This window comes from Molossus molossus, unplaced genomic scaffold (assembly GCF_014108415.1).
Source record: "Molossus molossus isolate mMolMol1 unplaced genomic scaffold, mMolMol1.p scaffold_m16_p_17, whole genome shotgun sequence".
In the NCBI taxonomy this organism is placed as follows: domain Eukaryota; kingdom Metazoa; phylum Chordata; class Mammalia; order Chiroptera; family Molossidae; genus Molossus; species Molossus molossus.
Window position 1 is genome coordinate 71428032 of NW_023425352.1, and position 13958 is coordinate 71441989.

At 65.2% G+C, this 13958-nt stretch overlaps 1 protein-coding gene across 1 annotated transcript; it reads right to left on the reverse strand.

The window, feature by feature from the left end:
- Positions 1 to 1870: 1870 nt before the first annotated feature.
- On the reverse strand, positions 1871 to 11838 carry OPN4 (opsin 4). Its single transcript, XM_036265620.1, has 10 exons — positions 11586 to 11838; positions 10080 to 10225; positions 8616 to 8749; positions 8084 to 8287; positions 7371 to 7542; positions 6832 to 6993; positions 5903 to 6010; positions 4972 to 5137; positions 3777 to 3920; positions 1871 to 2099 (listed from the first exon to the last, which is right to left on the reverse strand). Exons 1-10 carry the CDS (start codon positions 11727 to 11729, stop codon positions 2061 to 2063), a joined length of 1419 nt encoding a protein of 472 aa, XP_036121513.1. The 5' UTR covers positions 11730 to 11838; the 3' UTR covers positions 1871 to 2060.
- Between the last annotated feature and the right edge of the window lie 2120 nt (positions 11839 to 13958).

Here is a 13958-nt window from a genome sequence, read left to right on the forward strand (position 1 = left end):
GAAGGTGACCATCATCCCGGCAGCGGCTCTGGCACGGCTCAGCTCCAGGCCCGATGCAACACGATCCCCTCGGACGTGAGAGGCTGGCACCTCAGCAGGAGCCAAGCTCGGAGAGGTTAAGTGACTTTTCCAAGGTCACACAGGGAGTGGACTCAGGCACACTGGAGCCTGGGCTAATTCCCATGGGACTCGTGCCAGGTAGCTGGCTCCCAGTGGCCACAGGTGCCTCCCAATGCCCGGGCAGGGTGGGGTCCCGCCTGCACCCCCCGCAGGCTCACGCCCTCCGGACCCTCTGGGACGCGGGGGCTATTCCTGGCTGTCCGGGCTCATCTGTGCCCTGGAAAACTTGACAGCAGTGTGGAAAGCTGCAGCTGCCCGCAGGGCACGCCAGGCTCTTGTGCCCTTTGCACTGGAATGGCGGGGTGGGGGGGTGGAGTGGGGGGGATGCCATTTGCTCAGCTGCTGGGGCACGGGGCCAGAGGGGCCTGGGGGGCAGCGTGTATGGTGTGTTCAGCCCATAACCTGAGACAGTGTGTCTGGGAGGGGCCTCGGACCCTCCTGCCAGTGTGGTGTGTGGGCCCGGAGACCTTCAAAAGCCTTTCTCCAGGAGGGACCTCAGGCCTGGGGGGTCTGGAGATAGATCAAAGCCCACCCTGGCTCCTGGCTGGGGAAACTGAGGCTCAGGGAAGGCAACTGGCTTAGCTGCGCTCTGGCCCTCCTGAAGGGCTCGGACCCGGGCTGGGCCCCAGGACTAAGTGCAGGCCTGGGTGGGGAACTCCCCAGCTGCCAGCATCCTGCGTCTGCCTTGGGCCGCGCAATGCAGGGTGGAGGGAACCCCGTATCACAGAACTTGGTGACTGGCCCAAGATCACAAAACTATCCAGTGAAAGACGTCGAGGAGGCACCGGCGCTTCGTCTCCACCTGCGGTGTCCTGTGCCCTGTGTCCCGGAGCCGGGCTGTCCCCCGCTGGGGCCTGGCCCGGAGGCCAGAGCTTGGAGCACCCCATGTCTTCCCGTGTCGCTGCCGGCCTTCCCCGGGCCCCGTCCCAGCCATCCCTGACTCAGCCCTGTCCCTTTCGTAGGGAGACCTGTCCTTCCCTGCTGGAGAGGAGCCGCAGCATGAACCGTGTGGGATAAGGAAGGAGGGGAGGAGGGGGCCCGGGCCAGGCGTACCTGGAGATGCGGCCCTTTCTCTGGACTGAGTCGTGGCCTGATGCCTGAGGCTGCCTCGGGGAAGGGGAGGGTAAGAGGAAGGATGTTCTTACAGGTGAAGGCCACACCCCACCTGCCTCCCCTGGGAGACCCAAGGCGGCCAGAGAACAGCTGGTACCCACGCGCTGGGTGGGAGCCACGCCTGGTCACACAGCTCACTGCGCAGTGGGGGTGGGGCCGGCCTGGTCGCTGCCCCTCCCCCCCGCCCCACGGTTTGAGACGGGAGCTTGGGGACGGCACAAGGTGGGGGGTGGGGGGCAGAGAAACCGCTGCGGCGGGTTCAGCCCGGCGCTTGCGGCAGGAACCGGTGGAGACCACGACTGAGACCTCCGCTGCTTTATTGTCCCCGCTCTGCCAGAGCACAGCCGGGCAGCGCTCGGGGAACCACGTGTGCTCGGTGTGCATGCAGGCGTGTGTGCACGGACAGTGCCCGCTCGCGACGTGTGCGCGAGTGGGGCCGGTGGAAGGTGCTGCAGGGGCGCGGAGGCGAGTCGCGGTTTCCAGCAAAGGTCTCGGCGGCCGGCGGAGGAGACGCAGCGCGCAGCCGGCACCGCAGGTCACGGTGGCTGCAGGGCCCGGCCGTCCGATGTCACTGCTCAGACCCGCAGGGCGCACACCGCTCGAGGAGGAGCAGGTGCCGGGAAGCAGGGGGGCCAGGCTCCACGCTTCAGGCCGAGCCGGGGTGCAGGGCCGCTTTGCATGCCGGGAGCTTCGTGTCTTAGGGTCCACACACCACGGGCGCCGGGCCACTTCCAAGGCCCGCGGGCTCGGGTGATCCTGGGTCTGTGTACGTGCGGGGTCGCAAGGGGGCTGGCGTGTTCCGGAAGATGGGGAGAGCTGAGGGCACCCTACAGCCTGAGGTCCAGGCTGGGGAGCAGCCCCTTGGTCTGAAAGACAAAGAGCACACTCTGCGGGGCCGGAATGTGCCTGTGGGCAGCCCCCGGGCCCTCTGCGGGGAAGGGGTGTATGGAGGGCCCCGCGGTGTCCTGGCCGAGGTGGGCCCTCAGACTGCAGCAGTGTGGCCCGAGACGGTGCCAGTGTCAGGCTGCGTCGGGACGTCCCCCAGGCTCATGGCGCCTGGGGTCTGGACTGAGGTCTCTGCACCCCTTCCCCGTTTCTCCACTTCCCTCCATTCCTCCGCCACCTCCTCTGCACCACTGTCCTCAACACCGCTGTCTGTCCTGTCCTACAGCTCCGGCTTCCTCCGGTCCCCAGCCTGCAGCTCGTGCCATTCAATCTGCCCTTCCCCCGCCAGCCCACAGGCCCTGCTACGCTGCCAAGTCCTCCCTCCCCCCACCATGGCGGAGACCCCTCTGGTCAGCCCTTGAGTGGGCCTTCCTTCCCAGGCTCCTACCCCCTCTCCTTTCTCCCACATCCCCCCACCAGGGTCCCTTTGGCTGCTACTAAGGTCGCAAAGCAACATTCTGTTCCGGGACACGGAGTTCCCCTGGGCCCACTGCGCTGGCACAGGTCGGTTCCTCGGCCTCGACCCCGCACCCCCATGCTCCCTACGTCACCTCCACCTTCCCTGGAAGCCTGCCTCTGCTTTCGGCTCCCTGGGCACTGATAACTCCGAGGCAGTGCCTATCACAGGTTAGGTGACCGCTGATGAGACAGCCTCTCTGCCCAGCACCCGCCCCGGCCCAGCACGCCCCCAGGACGGGCTCTGTGCCTTCTGTCATTGTCCCACCAGCCGGGGGGACACAGCTGAGCCTCTGTGGCCGTGAACAGTGTGCGGGCTCAGGGCCGGGGCGTGAGTCTTCCTGGGGCCGAAGCATCAGGGAGCGGCCTCCCCAACACTGGAGCTGGGGAGGCAGAGGCTCCCACTGCAGGGAGCAGCCCAGGGCCCCTCGCTCTGGGACACGCAGGGGCGCAGCCGCGGAGAAGAAGAAGGCAAAGTGTCTGTGGTCTTGGCCTTTCGAGGCAGCCCAGGAGCCCAGGCCTGGGTGCCGTGTGGGGGTGAGGGAAGGGGCGGCCCTGGGGGAGGAGGGGCAGCCGGGGCCTGTACACGACATTTCCAGTGTCCCAGAATCCAGCCTAATCGCGTCCACATTCCGTTCCATAGCACTTGGGCCGACAGCTGGCTTTCCTCAAATAGCCACAAGCGTCCTGGGTGACATCCCAATCTCGGGGCACTCTCGGGGAGCACGCACATAGCTTGCGCCCCCCCGCCCCGTGTGCCCAGCCTCCGGCGGGGAGAAGCCCCGCCACCTCCACTCGGTCACGCTCAGCGTAAGGCAGCCACGCTGGGGAGCCCAGTCCCGTCTGTGGGGCACCGTGACGGAGAGCAGGTGCCAGGCACACGGCCACACACGCTGGACCACACACGGGCACACACAGTACAGTGTCCCAGCACAGCACAGCCGCCGCCACCGGCCCACAGCGCCACACGGACCCGCTCAGGGGCGGTCTCGGGCCACCTCAGGCCTGCCCGGAGCATGTGGGGGGCAAGGGAGAGCTGGGGGTACGGAGAGGGGCGACCCCAGCAGGCACTGGCCCACCCACGGACACAAGCCCCCTTTCCTGGCCACTCCCTGCGCTTCTTGGCCCTTGTGTCCAGTCACCTTCCTGGGGTCCTCGGCTCCGCACCCCTGGGGCTCAGGAGGGGCAGCGGCTTCCACGTCTCCCAGGCCCTGACTGCGGGGCGTCCGGCCGCTGCCTCGCCGGGCAGCGCCCCACGTCGCGGACGCCTCCGTGTCTGTCCAGCCCTGGGGAGGAGGGAGTTGCTGTGAGGGGGCCCAGGCCTTCCTCCCTCCTCCCAGCACCGTCCACGCGGGCGAGGCCCTGACACTGTCTGCGGGGTTGCTGGTCACCATGGCTGCCAGCTGTGAGCACACGTGTGTGTGCACATGCACCTTCTAAACATGGGGGGGGGGGGTTGTGACAGTCTCGACCTCTGTCAACACACAAGACTCACCCCTGATGGCCCTCTTCGCTACAGTGGTCCAGGGAAGGGACCTCGGGCAGCTCCTCCCTCAGCCCCTCGGAGACTCCCAAGGATGGGGCTGGCGGGAAGGCCACAGTGCGCCCGGTAGGCACCATGTGGGGGAGCCTGAGTGTGGCTGGAGACAGGAACCCCCGGTGCAGGGAGCTCCCTGGGGACATCGGGGAGCCACATCCCCGCCAATGGGGACATGTGAGCTGGACACGCTAAGGCCTTGCTGGTCCCAGGCCCTAGGGAGGCTGGTGGCCCCCAGGACTGACCACCACTACGGGTCTGTGTCCACCCGCAGGCACCTGAGCCTCCGAGGCAGAGGCGGCTGTTCCAGCAGAGGACACAGAGGGTCAGAGAGGGCAAGTGGCCTGCCCAAGCTCACACCGTCAGGACATGACAGAGCTGAGGCTTGAGTCCTGGCCGAGTGACCCTTCCTCTGCACCCCGGGGGCCCTCCGAGCTCCCAGGAAGAGGGGTCAGTGCTGAGAGCGAGGCCCTGAGCTAGTTCCTGTCTGTCTCTGGAGGCTCGTCTGGGACCGGAAACGCTAACCTGGCCCATCTGCGGCTCTGAGGGGCAGGGCCAGCTGGAGGGAGGTGGCCTGGAGTTGGAGACCCACGGCCAGTCCCAGCCTTGCTGCTGGGCGACCCGGGGCCAACCCGGGGCCAACCCGCTGCCTCTCTGGCCGGGCCCTGCCTCTCTGGAGGACGTGCGTGAGAACTGTGGGGCGGGGAGGGGCTCTTCCTGCCGCTGTCCTGGGTCCTGAGGGTCCTTGCAGCCCTGCCCAGCGCCTGAGGCTGGCCACCGTCGAGGGCCCGGCTCCTTACCATCTCGCTTTCCGAGCCCAGGGACGCCTGCCGCCGCCGGGAAACCCAGCTGAGGTCCGCGGCCTGGCTGCCCAGGGTGGACTGGTAGCTGGGGTACGGGCCGGAGCGCTGCCTCGAGATGCCCAGCAGCACGCTCAGGCAGGGCAGGTGCTGGGCTATGGCCATTCTGCAGGGAGGGCACACTGGTTAAGGCAGAGGGGTGGACAGACAGACACAGGAGACGGAGATGGCGGACACATGGACACAAGACCACGGGAAACGGAGGTTCGGACACTGGGTTATGAGGACAGACGGTCAGATGCTGAGGTGTGGGAATGGACAGACATGCTGGGGCCGCGGGCGTGGAGGGAGAGCCTTCGGTCGCAGGTCCAGCCGGGCGCCTCACTCCCGCCACATCCCTGCCGATGGGCCGTCTGAGCGGGACACGCTAAGGCCTTGCAGGTCCCCGCCGGTGAGCTACTAGCACCACCGGGCAAAGGAAGCCCTGAGGCCCTCTCCGCAAGCCAGTGGGCTGGGTTCTGTCAGCGGGCGCCCTCTGGGCCCAACCCACCCCCAGCCTCTCTGCCAAGGCCCTTGGAGGTGAGCCCTCCCTGCTGGTCTCTCCAGGTGGGCGCCCTCTGGAGGCTTCTCCTTGTAGGGGCAGCCCTGCTGATCGGCGTCCTGGCTGCCTTTCGGCTCGGTTCCAGAGGCACCTAGTTCGGTATGGACGCTGCCTAGGGAGCCTGCTCCCCCTCCAGCTGAGCCTTCTGGGAGCACGGTCACACCTGCTGCAGGCCCCGCCCACTGTCACGCGGGTCCCAGCTGCTGGAATCCCCCCAACGCGTGCACAAGAGACAGGAGAGAGGGTGGCCCCTGCGCGGCCCCAGGCCCAGGCCCTCCATGCCCGTGAGGGTGGACCTGGGGCCTGGGCTGGGCCTGCGGGAAGGTGCACCTGTACTTGGGGTGGGTGATGGCGTAAATGATGGGGTTGTGGATGGCAGAGGCCTTGGCGATGACAGCTGGCACTGAGTTCATGTAGGGCGTCAGGACGTGCGCGTACCTAGGAGAGAGAAGCCTGGTCCTCCCTGGGCACTCACCCGCTCGCCTCTCAGGGATCGTCTTCCTCTGGGCCAGGCCCTGCCAGGGGCACACCAGCCGGGCCCACACCCGCCGGGCCGTCAGTCCACCGGCAGAACTGTGACCCCGGGGGGCTCTGATCTTGGGTGACAGGGGACCCGGAGAGCAGCTGGCAGGGGTCTGGGAGGAAGACGTGCCGGGCTGGGGGTTCACTGTCCCCTGGAGCCTGTGCTGCCAGCAATAAACCCTCTTCGCCCCGCGACCCTGGTCCTCTGCTCAGCACTCCCCACACCGCACCCCTGACGCCCACCGCGTCCTGCTCTGAGGGTGACTGCACAGGCGGGCCCGGAGGAAATCGCTCTTGTACAGAGACGATCTCACCCCCAAACACTCCCAGGGGCTAAGAGCTCTCTGCCTCCAAAGCGCTTCTGAAGTCTGGCTGCATCCGCACCCCTGCCGGTGTCAGAGGCCCCGGGCCCTCGCCCCCCGGGCGGGAGGCCAGCGGAGCCCCGGCTGTGAGCCCAGGTGAGGAGGAGCCCGAAGCTCAGGGACAGCCAAGTACCCCCAGGCGGTCTGGCAGGCCCTCCGGCCCTCACAGGCACTCAGTCCAAACCCAGGGTGGCCCCGAGCTCCCCAGCACGCGCCCCAGGAACCGGCGGCCCAGGGCGCGGGGAGCGTCTCACCGCAGTGGGAGAAGGCTGTGAAGCCAGGGTCAGGGTGGAGACAGCTGGCGTGGGCGGGGTGCTGAGGCAGAGGCTGCCCAGGGCCCCCTTAGCCCCCACGGCCCCTCGGCCCGCCGCTCACCCAGCGAAGGCCATCAGGGCCACGGTGGAGTAGGGGGCCCAGGACAGCACGAACAGGAGGATGACCAGCAGCACGATCTTGGCCATTTTCCACTCGGTCTGCAGCCGCTGCTGCCGGGGCAGTCCACTGCGGCCCTCGCCGGCTCCGAAGGTCTGCAGGGCCCTGCGGAGGGGGCAGGGCCTGGGTCTGCCTGCACGCGGGGTGCAGTGGCTGCCAGGGCCGGGGCAGTGCAGGCAGCCCTGCCACCCAGGAGGTTCTCCGTTATGTCCAGCTGAGCTGCCTCGTTGGGTCCCACCTGCGGCGTCTCCGCTGCCCCCAGGCCTCCTGACCTGCCTACACGCCCCACCGCGGGAAGACCTGTCTCCTGAGACTTCGCTCGGTACCAGGCTGTGCTGGTCTCTAGAGCCTGTGGCACAGGCACAGGTGCTCAGCTGGTCTTTGCCCGTCTGGAGCTGTGGGAGCCCAGTGGTGGGTGCAGATGGGAGCCTCTGGCGAGGACAGGCCCCTCCCGCCGAGCCCTCCTCCACGCCCACTCGTACTGGCCGGTCTCCCGAATGGCCCTGAAGATGAAGACGTAGCAGTAGATGATGACGAGCAGGGGGAGGAAGAACACGAAGCAGAAGAGCAGCATGGTGTAGGCGCGGACCGATGGCGTGAAGCTCATGTAGTCCCAGGAGCAGGAGGTCAGCAGCCCCTCCGGCACGTAGGCACCTGGGGCCGGGCGGCAGGCTCTCAGCGGAGGGGCCGTGTGGCTCGGGCTCCTCGCCTGGCCCACTGGCCGCAGCCCCGCCCAGGGCAGTGAGGGAGCTGGGTACCCAGAAGGGGGCTTTCCCAGCCTGTTCTGGGGGACAGCTGGCAAAGCCCACTGCTGCCCACTCCTGCCAGTGTGGAGCAGAGACCTCCCCGGAGCCCCAGGGTCCTGCCCAGAAGGGCTGGTTCTTTGCTGCTAACCCTCCTGCCTGCTGAGGCCTCAGCCAACCCTGCCTGTCAGACTCACTGCAACTCAGCGTGAGACGCACCCATCCCTTCCTACCACCCAGGAACAGCGTGGCCGCCCCCCGCACTGCGAGATGGGAGCCCAGGTGACCCTCTGGTCGCTGAGGAGGCAGCTTCAGTGTCCCCTGCTATGAGCCACGCCCCCTGGATGTCCATCTGCCGTGAGGCTCAGGCAGCCCCCGACTCTCCTGACCTGCCCGTGAGCACGCCCCTCCCAGACCGCCTTCCTCTCCCCCAGTTTCCGCAGCCCACTTACTCCAGCCAAAGAAGGGTGGAAGGCTCCAGGCCAGGGCGTAGAGCCAGACACCCAGCAGGACCAGCGCCGCCCGCCTCTTGGACACCACCCCAATGGCGGTCAGTGGGCGCGTGATCACCAGGTATCGGTCCAGGGCGATGGCCGTCAGGGTGATCATGGAGGTGATGCCAAAGAGAGCCCCACAGAAGGCATAGAACTCACAGCCTGTGGACACAGCTGCCTGACCTCAGCCCTTGGCAGGAAGCCCATCAGAACCCCAGGGGAGGGAGGGTCTGGGGCAGCAGGTACTGGGCTCCTGCCCTCACCTCTCCAGCATGCAAGCCGAGCCCCTTCCCCCTGCCTACTCGCCGTGGAGGCTGGTGGGGGCCTCCGGACTGGAACCCGAGTCTTCCCTGTGGCTAACTCGCGGGATGAGGGCAGCTACCCACTCTGCTAAGGAAGGGCATCACCTCCTCCTCTGAACCACCCTGCAGCAGGGATCCCCGACACACCCTTCCTCCTCCCTCCAGCCAAAGGGAGCCCGAGTGTCTACCTGCCTCCCCAAAGAGCCACCGCTTGTAGAGGCTGCTGGCGAAGACCACGGGCGCCTGGGTGAAGGTCATGAGGAAGTCGCTGATCGCAAGGTTGATGATGAACATGTTGGCGGGTGTTCTCAGTCCTCTGCTTCTGTGAGGGTGGAACGGTCAGAAGGTGCTTCTAACGGGGAGCTGCCTCCACTATGGGTGCAAACGCACACGCACATGCACACACACACACATGCACGCACACACACATGCACACACACCTATGCACACAATCCACACGCACACACCTATGCACACAATGCACGTGCACACACGCGCATGCGCACACGTGCATGCACACATATGCACTGCACTCGTGCACACGTGCACATGCATACACACGCGCGCACACACACGTGTGCTCTCAACAGACACGAACAGCTGGGCCATCCCACTGCCCGGCGAGTACCAGCTGAACAGCTCTGGTGCCCAGGAGGGGGGCTGAGAAGCGAGGCCCTTGTTTCCTGGGGTTCACTCCGAATGCAGGGGTACAGGGCCTGTCCCAGAGCTGCCGCTCAGCCCGGCAGAATCTGGTTCTGGTGTTGCCCACTCCTCACCCAGCTCTCTTCTTGGACCCAGCTCACTGCTCTGAGCCCCTTCTGAGCGCCTTCCCACGTGCCTCGGGCACCCTCCTCAGCCCTTCCTCCAGGCTCCTGGGCCGGGCCCTGCTCGTCCTGTTGTGTCTGCATCCCTCACCCGCAGGGCTGGCAAGGGGCAGTGGCGTTGGCGACTTCCCCAGCGGCAGCCCTTTCCCCCCCTTGTCCCCTGCAGGCGTCCATCTCTGTGTCCACCCCACTTTCCAGATGAGAACACTGAGGCTGCCACTTGTGATGGGGGTCGCTCCAGAACATGAAACTCAGTCCGCGGCCCAGCCAGGGTTCAAGCAGACCTGCTGGGCACTGCACACACCCACGCGATCGCTACATCGGCTGCGCAAAGCCCGGCTCCATTCTGCAGACAGGACACCCGGGCTCCCAGAGGACGAGCGATGGCCACAGCCATGTCGGCCAAGAGGCCAAGAGGGCTTTCAGCCTTGCCAGGGCAGGTGCGGAGGAAGGGGTGCTGCTGGGGGCTCGGGCATTCAGGGCCCGGGCGCCGGGCTGCTCTTTGAGGCAGACGGAGGGTGCCCCTGGCAGGTGATGGTGGAGGAGATCTGACAGCAAGCGGAGTGGGCAGGGACTGAGTCCTCGGGAGAACCACCCTCGCAGAGGCTGTACCTGGGGCCCCGTTGGCATGTGCCCTGTGAGCTGCCTGGACTATTTTGGGGCCCCTTCCCTGAGCTTGGAGACTGAGGCCTGGGCCTGAGACCACGGAGGGCTGAGCCTGGCCTCACTGCCCAGGCTCAACAGTGCCCTGGCAGAGTTGGCGCCAGCATTTCTGTCCTGGGTGCTGCCCGGTCTCTGCGCGGCTGGCTGCCCTCCGTGCCCAGGCACCTGCAGAAGGTGTAGATGACGGTCAGGTTGCCCAGCATCCCCGTGAGGCCCACCAGCAGGATCACCGTGCCCAGGGCGTAGTGGGCGTGGTCCGGGACATCAACTGTAGGGAAGGAGACCCAGGCGGCAGCCTGAGCCCCGGCTGCCTGCAGAGAGACGGAGAAACGCGGCATCTCGTTATCCGGTCACGTCTGGTAGCCCCGAGGAAAAGGGGCTCAGGCTCCCGAAGGGCGGGGTGGGGAGCTGAAGCGCTGGGCGCAAAGCTTCACCCACACGGCCAGCGAGTGGCTGAGCAGAGGGAAACGCCGGTCTCCCGAAGTCGAGCCCCAGCTCCTGCACCGTCGCACAGAGGCGCAGGCTCCCAGGGGTGGGCTCAGATCACCTGCGGGAGGCTGGGGAGACAGACTGGCACGTGCCTGCAGCATGGCAGGACGGCCACCTCTGCAGGGGAGAAGGCAGACCAGCTCTTGGTGGTTCCTCTCTGCTACCTGGGACCTGTTCCAAGTGCTCAGACAGCAATGATATTCCCGGACCCTCGATGCGGGTGGTGGAGGGGGGAGCCCTCTCCCCTGGAGTCCCCCCCTCCCAGGACGGGCACACGATGGAGGGAAAGAATGTCCCGTTAGAAAGAAGCTCAGATCTCCCAGGGTCACTGAGGGGGATCAGGACCCCGAGAGGCCAGTACAGAGATTTCAAGATACCTCCCTTGCCCAGCCGCTGTGGCTCAGTGGCTGAGCATTGACCCACACACCAAGAGGTCACTGGTTCAATTCCTGGTCAGGGCACACGCCCAGGTTGTGGGCCAAATCCCCAGTGTGGGGGGTGGGGTGCAGGAGGCTGCCAGTTAATGTTCTCTCTCATCGATGTTTCTATCTATCTCTCCCTCTCCCTTCCTCTGTCTTTAAAAATCAATAAAGGAAAAAATGAAAATGACAAGTAATAAAGACACCTCCCTCCCCAGCGCCTTTCGGGGGGTGGCTGTTTCTATCCTGCCTCTATAGCTGCAGGAGCCACCCCGCCCTGCCCAGAGCCCAGGCCAGCAGTGGGGTCCTGAGGGCACCCTCTGCCCTCCCAGTTGATGTGGGCTTGGTGGGTATGGCCCCGGGGCTCGGGCTAGAATGAAGGAGGCCGCAGAGCGCCCCTAAGGCCTCGCTCCGGGCTGGAGCAGCCCGGAAGCCCAGAGTGAGCCCTCTCCTCTGGAAGGCTCCACGGGCACCCATCCATCCTCAGGGAGGGGTGAGCGCACCGAGGGCAGTTTGCGGCATTCCGGCCCCTTGTCTTTCAGGGCTACCTTTCTGTCCCTTGGCTGCTCCTCAAGGAAGAGTGTCGCCCACGCTCCCCTCTAGCGGCTTCTCTGAGGGCAGGCTCAGAGGTGTCCAGCGAGGTGCCCAAGGCTCACAGCAAGGCACCGCCTTTCCATCTCCCTATCGATGGCCCTGTGTGTCCCAGGACGGGGACCAGAATGGAGAGAAGGCTGTGTGCCGACGGACGCTCTCCCCAGCTTACCGTGGGACTGACGGGCAGCGGTGGGTCCAGGCTGGAGGTGCTGCCCCGGGAGCCGTCCCAGCTGCTGGGTGACACTGGGGTGGCTACGCAGCCAGGCTCGTGGGCGGGGTCCAGTGGGACTCTTGGCGCCGAAGGAGGGTTCATCCTGAGATGGAGGGGTTTTTCCTTGAGCCCAGAGAGAGGTCGGAGCACGGGCACTCAGGGTGTGAGCTGTGGCCAGTGCCCCAGCACCCCGCTCAGTCTGTCAGCCGCCTCGTGTGCAGCCAGCGTGGACCCAGCTCGGGGCGGTGGCTGCTCGGCGTCCAGTGAAGCACGAAGGAAAGAGTGTCACAGTCAGAGCGACTCGGCCACAAGGTCCGTCCCCCTAAGTACCAGGGCTGGGAGTGCACATGCTCAGTGGCTCCGTGAGACCGCCCTCAGACAAGGTCCCTGCGGATGGCGCATGTGTGTGTGTGTGTGTGCGGGTGCGAGTATAAGTGTGTCAGTGCAAATGTGTGCGCGCGTGTATATGCGTGCATTGTGTGAGCATGTGTGTCAGTGTGTATGTGAGCATTTGTGTAGGTGTGTGAGGGTGTGTGTGTGAGTGCGTGTGTGGGTGTGCGTATGTGTGTGAGCGTGTGTGTGTGTCAGTGTGTGTGTGAGCATTGTGCATGTGTGTGTGAGCGTGTATGTGTGTGTGTCAGTGTGTGTATGTGTGAGTGTGTGTGAGCATCTGTGTATGTATGTGTGTATGTGTGTGAGTGTGTGTGTGAGTGTGTGAGTATCTGTGTATGTGTGTGCACGTGTATATGTGTGTGTGAGTGTTTGAGCGTGTGTATGTGTATGTGAGCATCTGTGTATATGTGTGTGTGTGTTCGTGTGTGCACGTGTGTGTATGTGTGTGCGTGTGTGTGTATGCGTGTGTATGTATATGTGTGTGCACGTGTGTATGTGTGTGTACGTGTATGTGTGTGTGCACGTGTGTATGTGCGTATGTGTGTGTGTGTGAGAGAGAGAGTGTGTATTTCAGAGGACAGTGCCAGGCTCAGGCTCCTGGACAATGGGCAGAGTCTTTGTCCTCCCCCCTCACCCAGCTCTTCCTTCCTGAGCTCATCAGGGGGCCTCTGCCCCCTCCCTGAACCCCAGGGCTGTCCAGTGGGCAAGTGAACCTGTGGGGCCAGCCTCGCCCTCGGCACGGGGTGCCCCAGCTCACACCCAGCCCACGCCAGCCCCTCACATCTCACGGCCACACAGAGCCGAGACTGGGCCGAGATGAAGGAGCTCAGAGCTGAGCCAGGACATGCATGCGACCTTCCAGTCAGGGTGAGATTAAACCATGAAGCATTGCTGCTTGTTGTTTTCTTATAATAAAATTTTTAATGCAAGTACAAATGTTAAAAAATCCAACAGAAATGCAGAGTCGGTAGAGACCTGGGAGCTCCCGCTGGCCTGCAGTTCTGGCCCCGAGATAAGTGAGTGTCAGAAGAGGAGAGGGGACCCGGCAGAGGGGTGGTGCCGGAGCTGGGGACACACAGTTTCCAGGGCGTCTGCTGCTTCCGGAAACGTCCCACTTGTGAGCCGTGTCCTGAGGCCCAGAGCCGGGATTCGTGGAGCTGTGTGTGGAGAGATACACCACCTCCTATTCCGAGGTCCCCCCAGTCTTCAGTTTTCCTAGGGCCGCAGATTTGGGCTCGGGGCGGCTGCACCCACAGGGCAACTTTCGGCTCAGCTGTGCTTTCCTTGGTGTCCCAGGTCTTGAACTCACAGAGGTCCCCTTGGGTGGTCGGTGAGGCTGAGGGGCTGGCTTGGCTTTCTCTCCTTTAAGCCCACCGCGGACTTGCCAACTGCTGGCGTTCAAATGCGGGTGTCAGACTACCCATCTCAGCTGGGAGCAATTCTGCACCCACAGAAAGTCCCATTTCGCACCCTCCCCTGTTCCCACCTCGCCAGGCGAGGAGGCAGGTGGAGGAGCTAGCAGAACACGGCAGTGTTCGCGGGTGCACGCTAAGAGGGGCCACACACCGAGAGCCACAGGCCTCCGAGCAACGCCTAAGGCTCCAGGAGCCGACTCCCCCAGCCTGGGGCTTCGGGGTCCACAGCTGTCAGTGTCTTTGCTCGTGGCTGACACCATCTCCTCCTGACCCCCGGGCTCCTCACCTCTGTGCCCCACACCTGCCTGGAGCCTGCCATCTGGGCTGGCCCGGAGGGCTGGCTGTGTGGGCAGCCTCAGCCTCCAAGGACCGAGGGTTGGACTGTTGTCTAGGGGAGCCCCTGGCTTTCCTTTGCTCTCCTCAGACCGGGTGACACCTGCCCTCCAGGCACCCAGCTGTGTCCCTGCCCCCAGCCCCTCTGCTCCCCACTCTGCCGCCTGGCTGTCCCACCAACAGTCCACGA

What these genes read in the sequence shown, in the direction of transcription:
- OPN4 (XM_036265620.1), bottom strand. Translation starts at nt 11,729, where the DNA reads ATGAACCCTCCTTCGGCGCCAAGAGTCCCACTGGACCCCGCCCACGAG. An exon ending in GTGGCTCTTTGGGGAGGCAG is followed by an intron (nt 8,288 to 8,615) that starts GTAGACACTCGG and finishes CTGTGTCCACAG; the next exon opens with GCTGTGAGTTCTATGCCTTC. An exon ending in GCCATTCGGGAGACCGGCCA is followed by an intron (nt 6,994 to 7,370) that starts GTACGAGTGGGC and finishes CCCCCTCCGCAG; the next exon opens with GGCCCTGCAGACCTTCGGAG.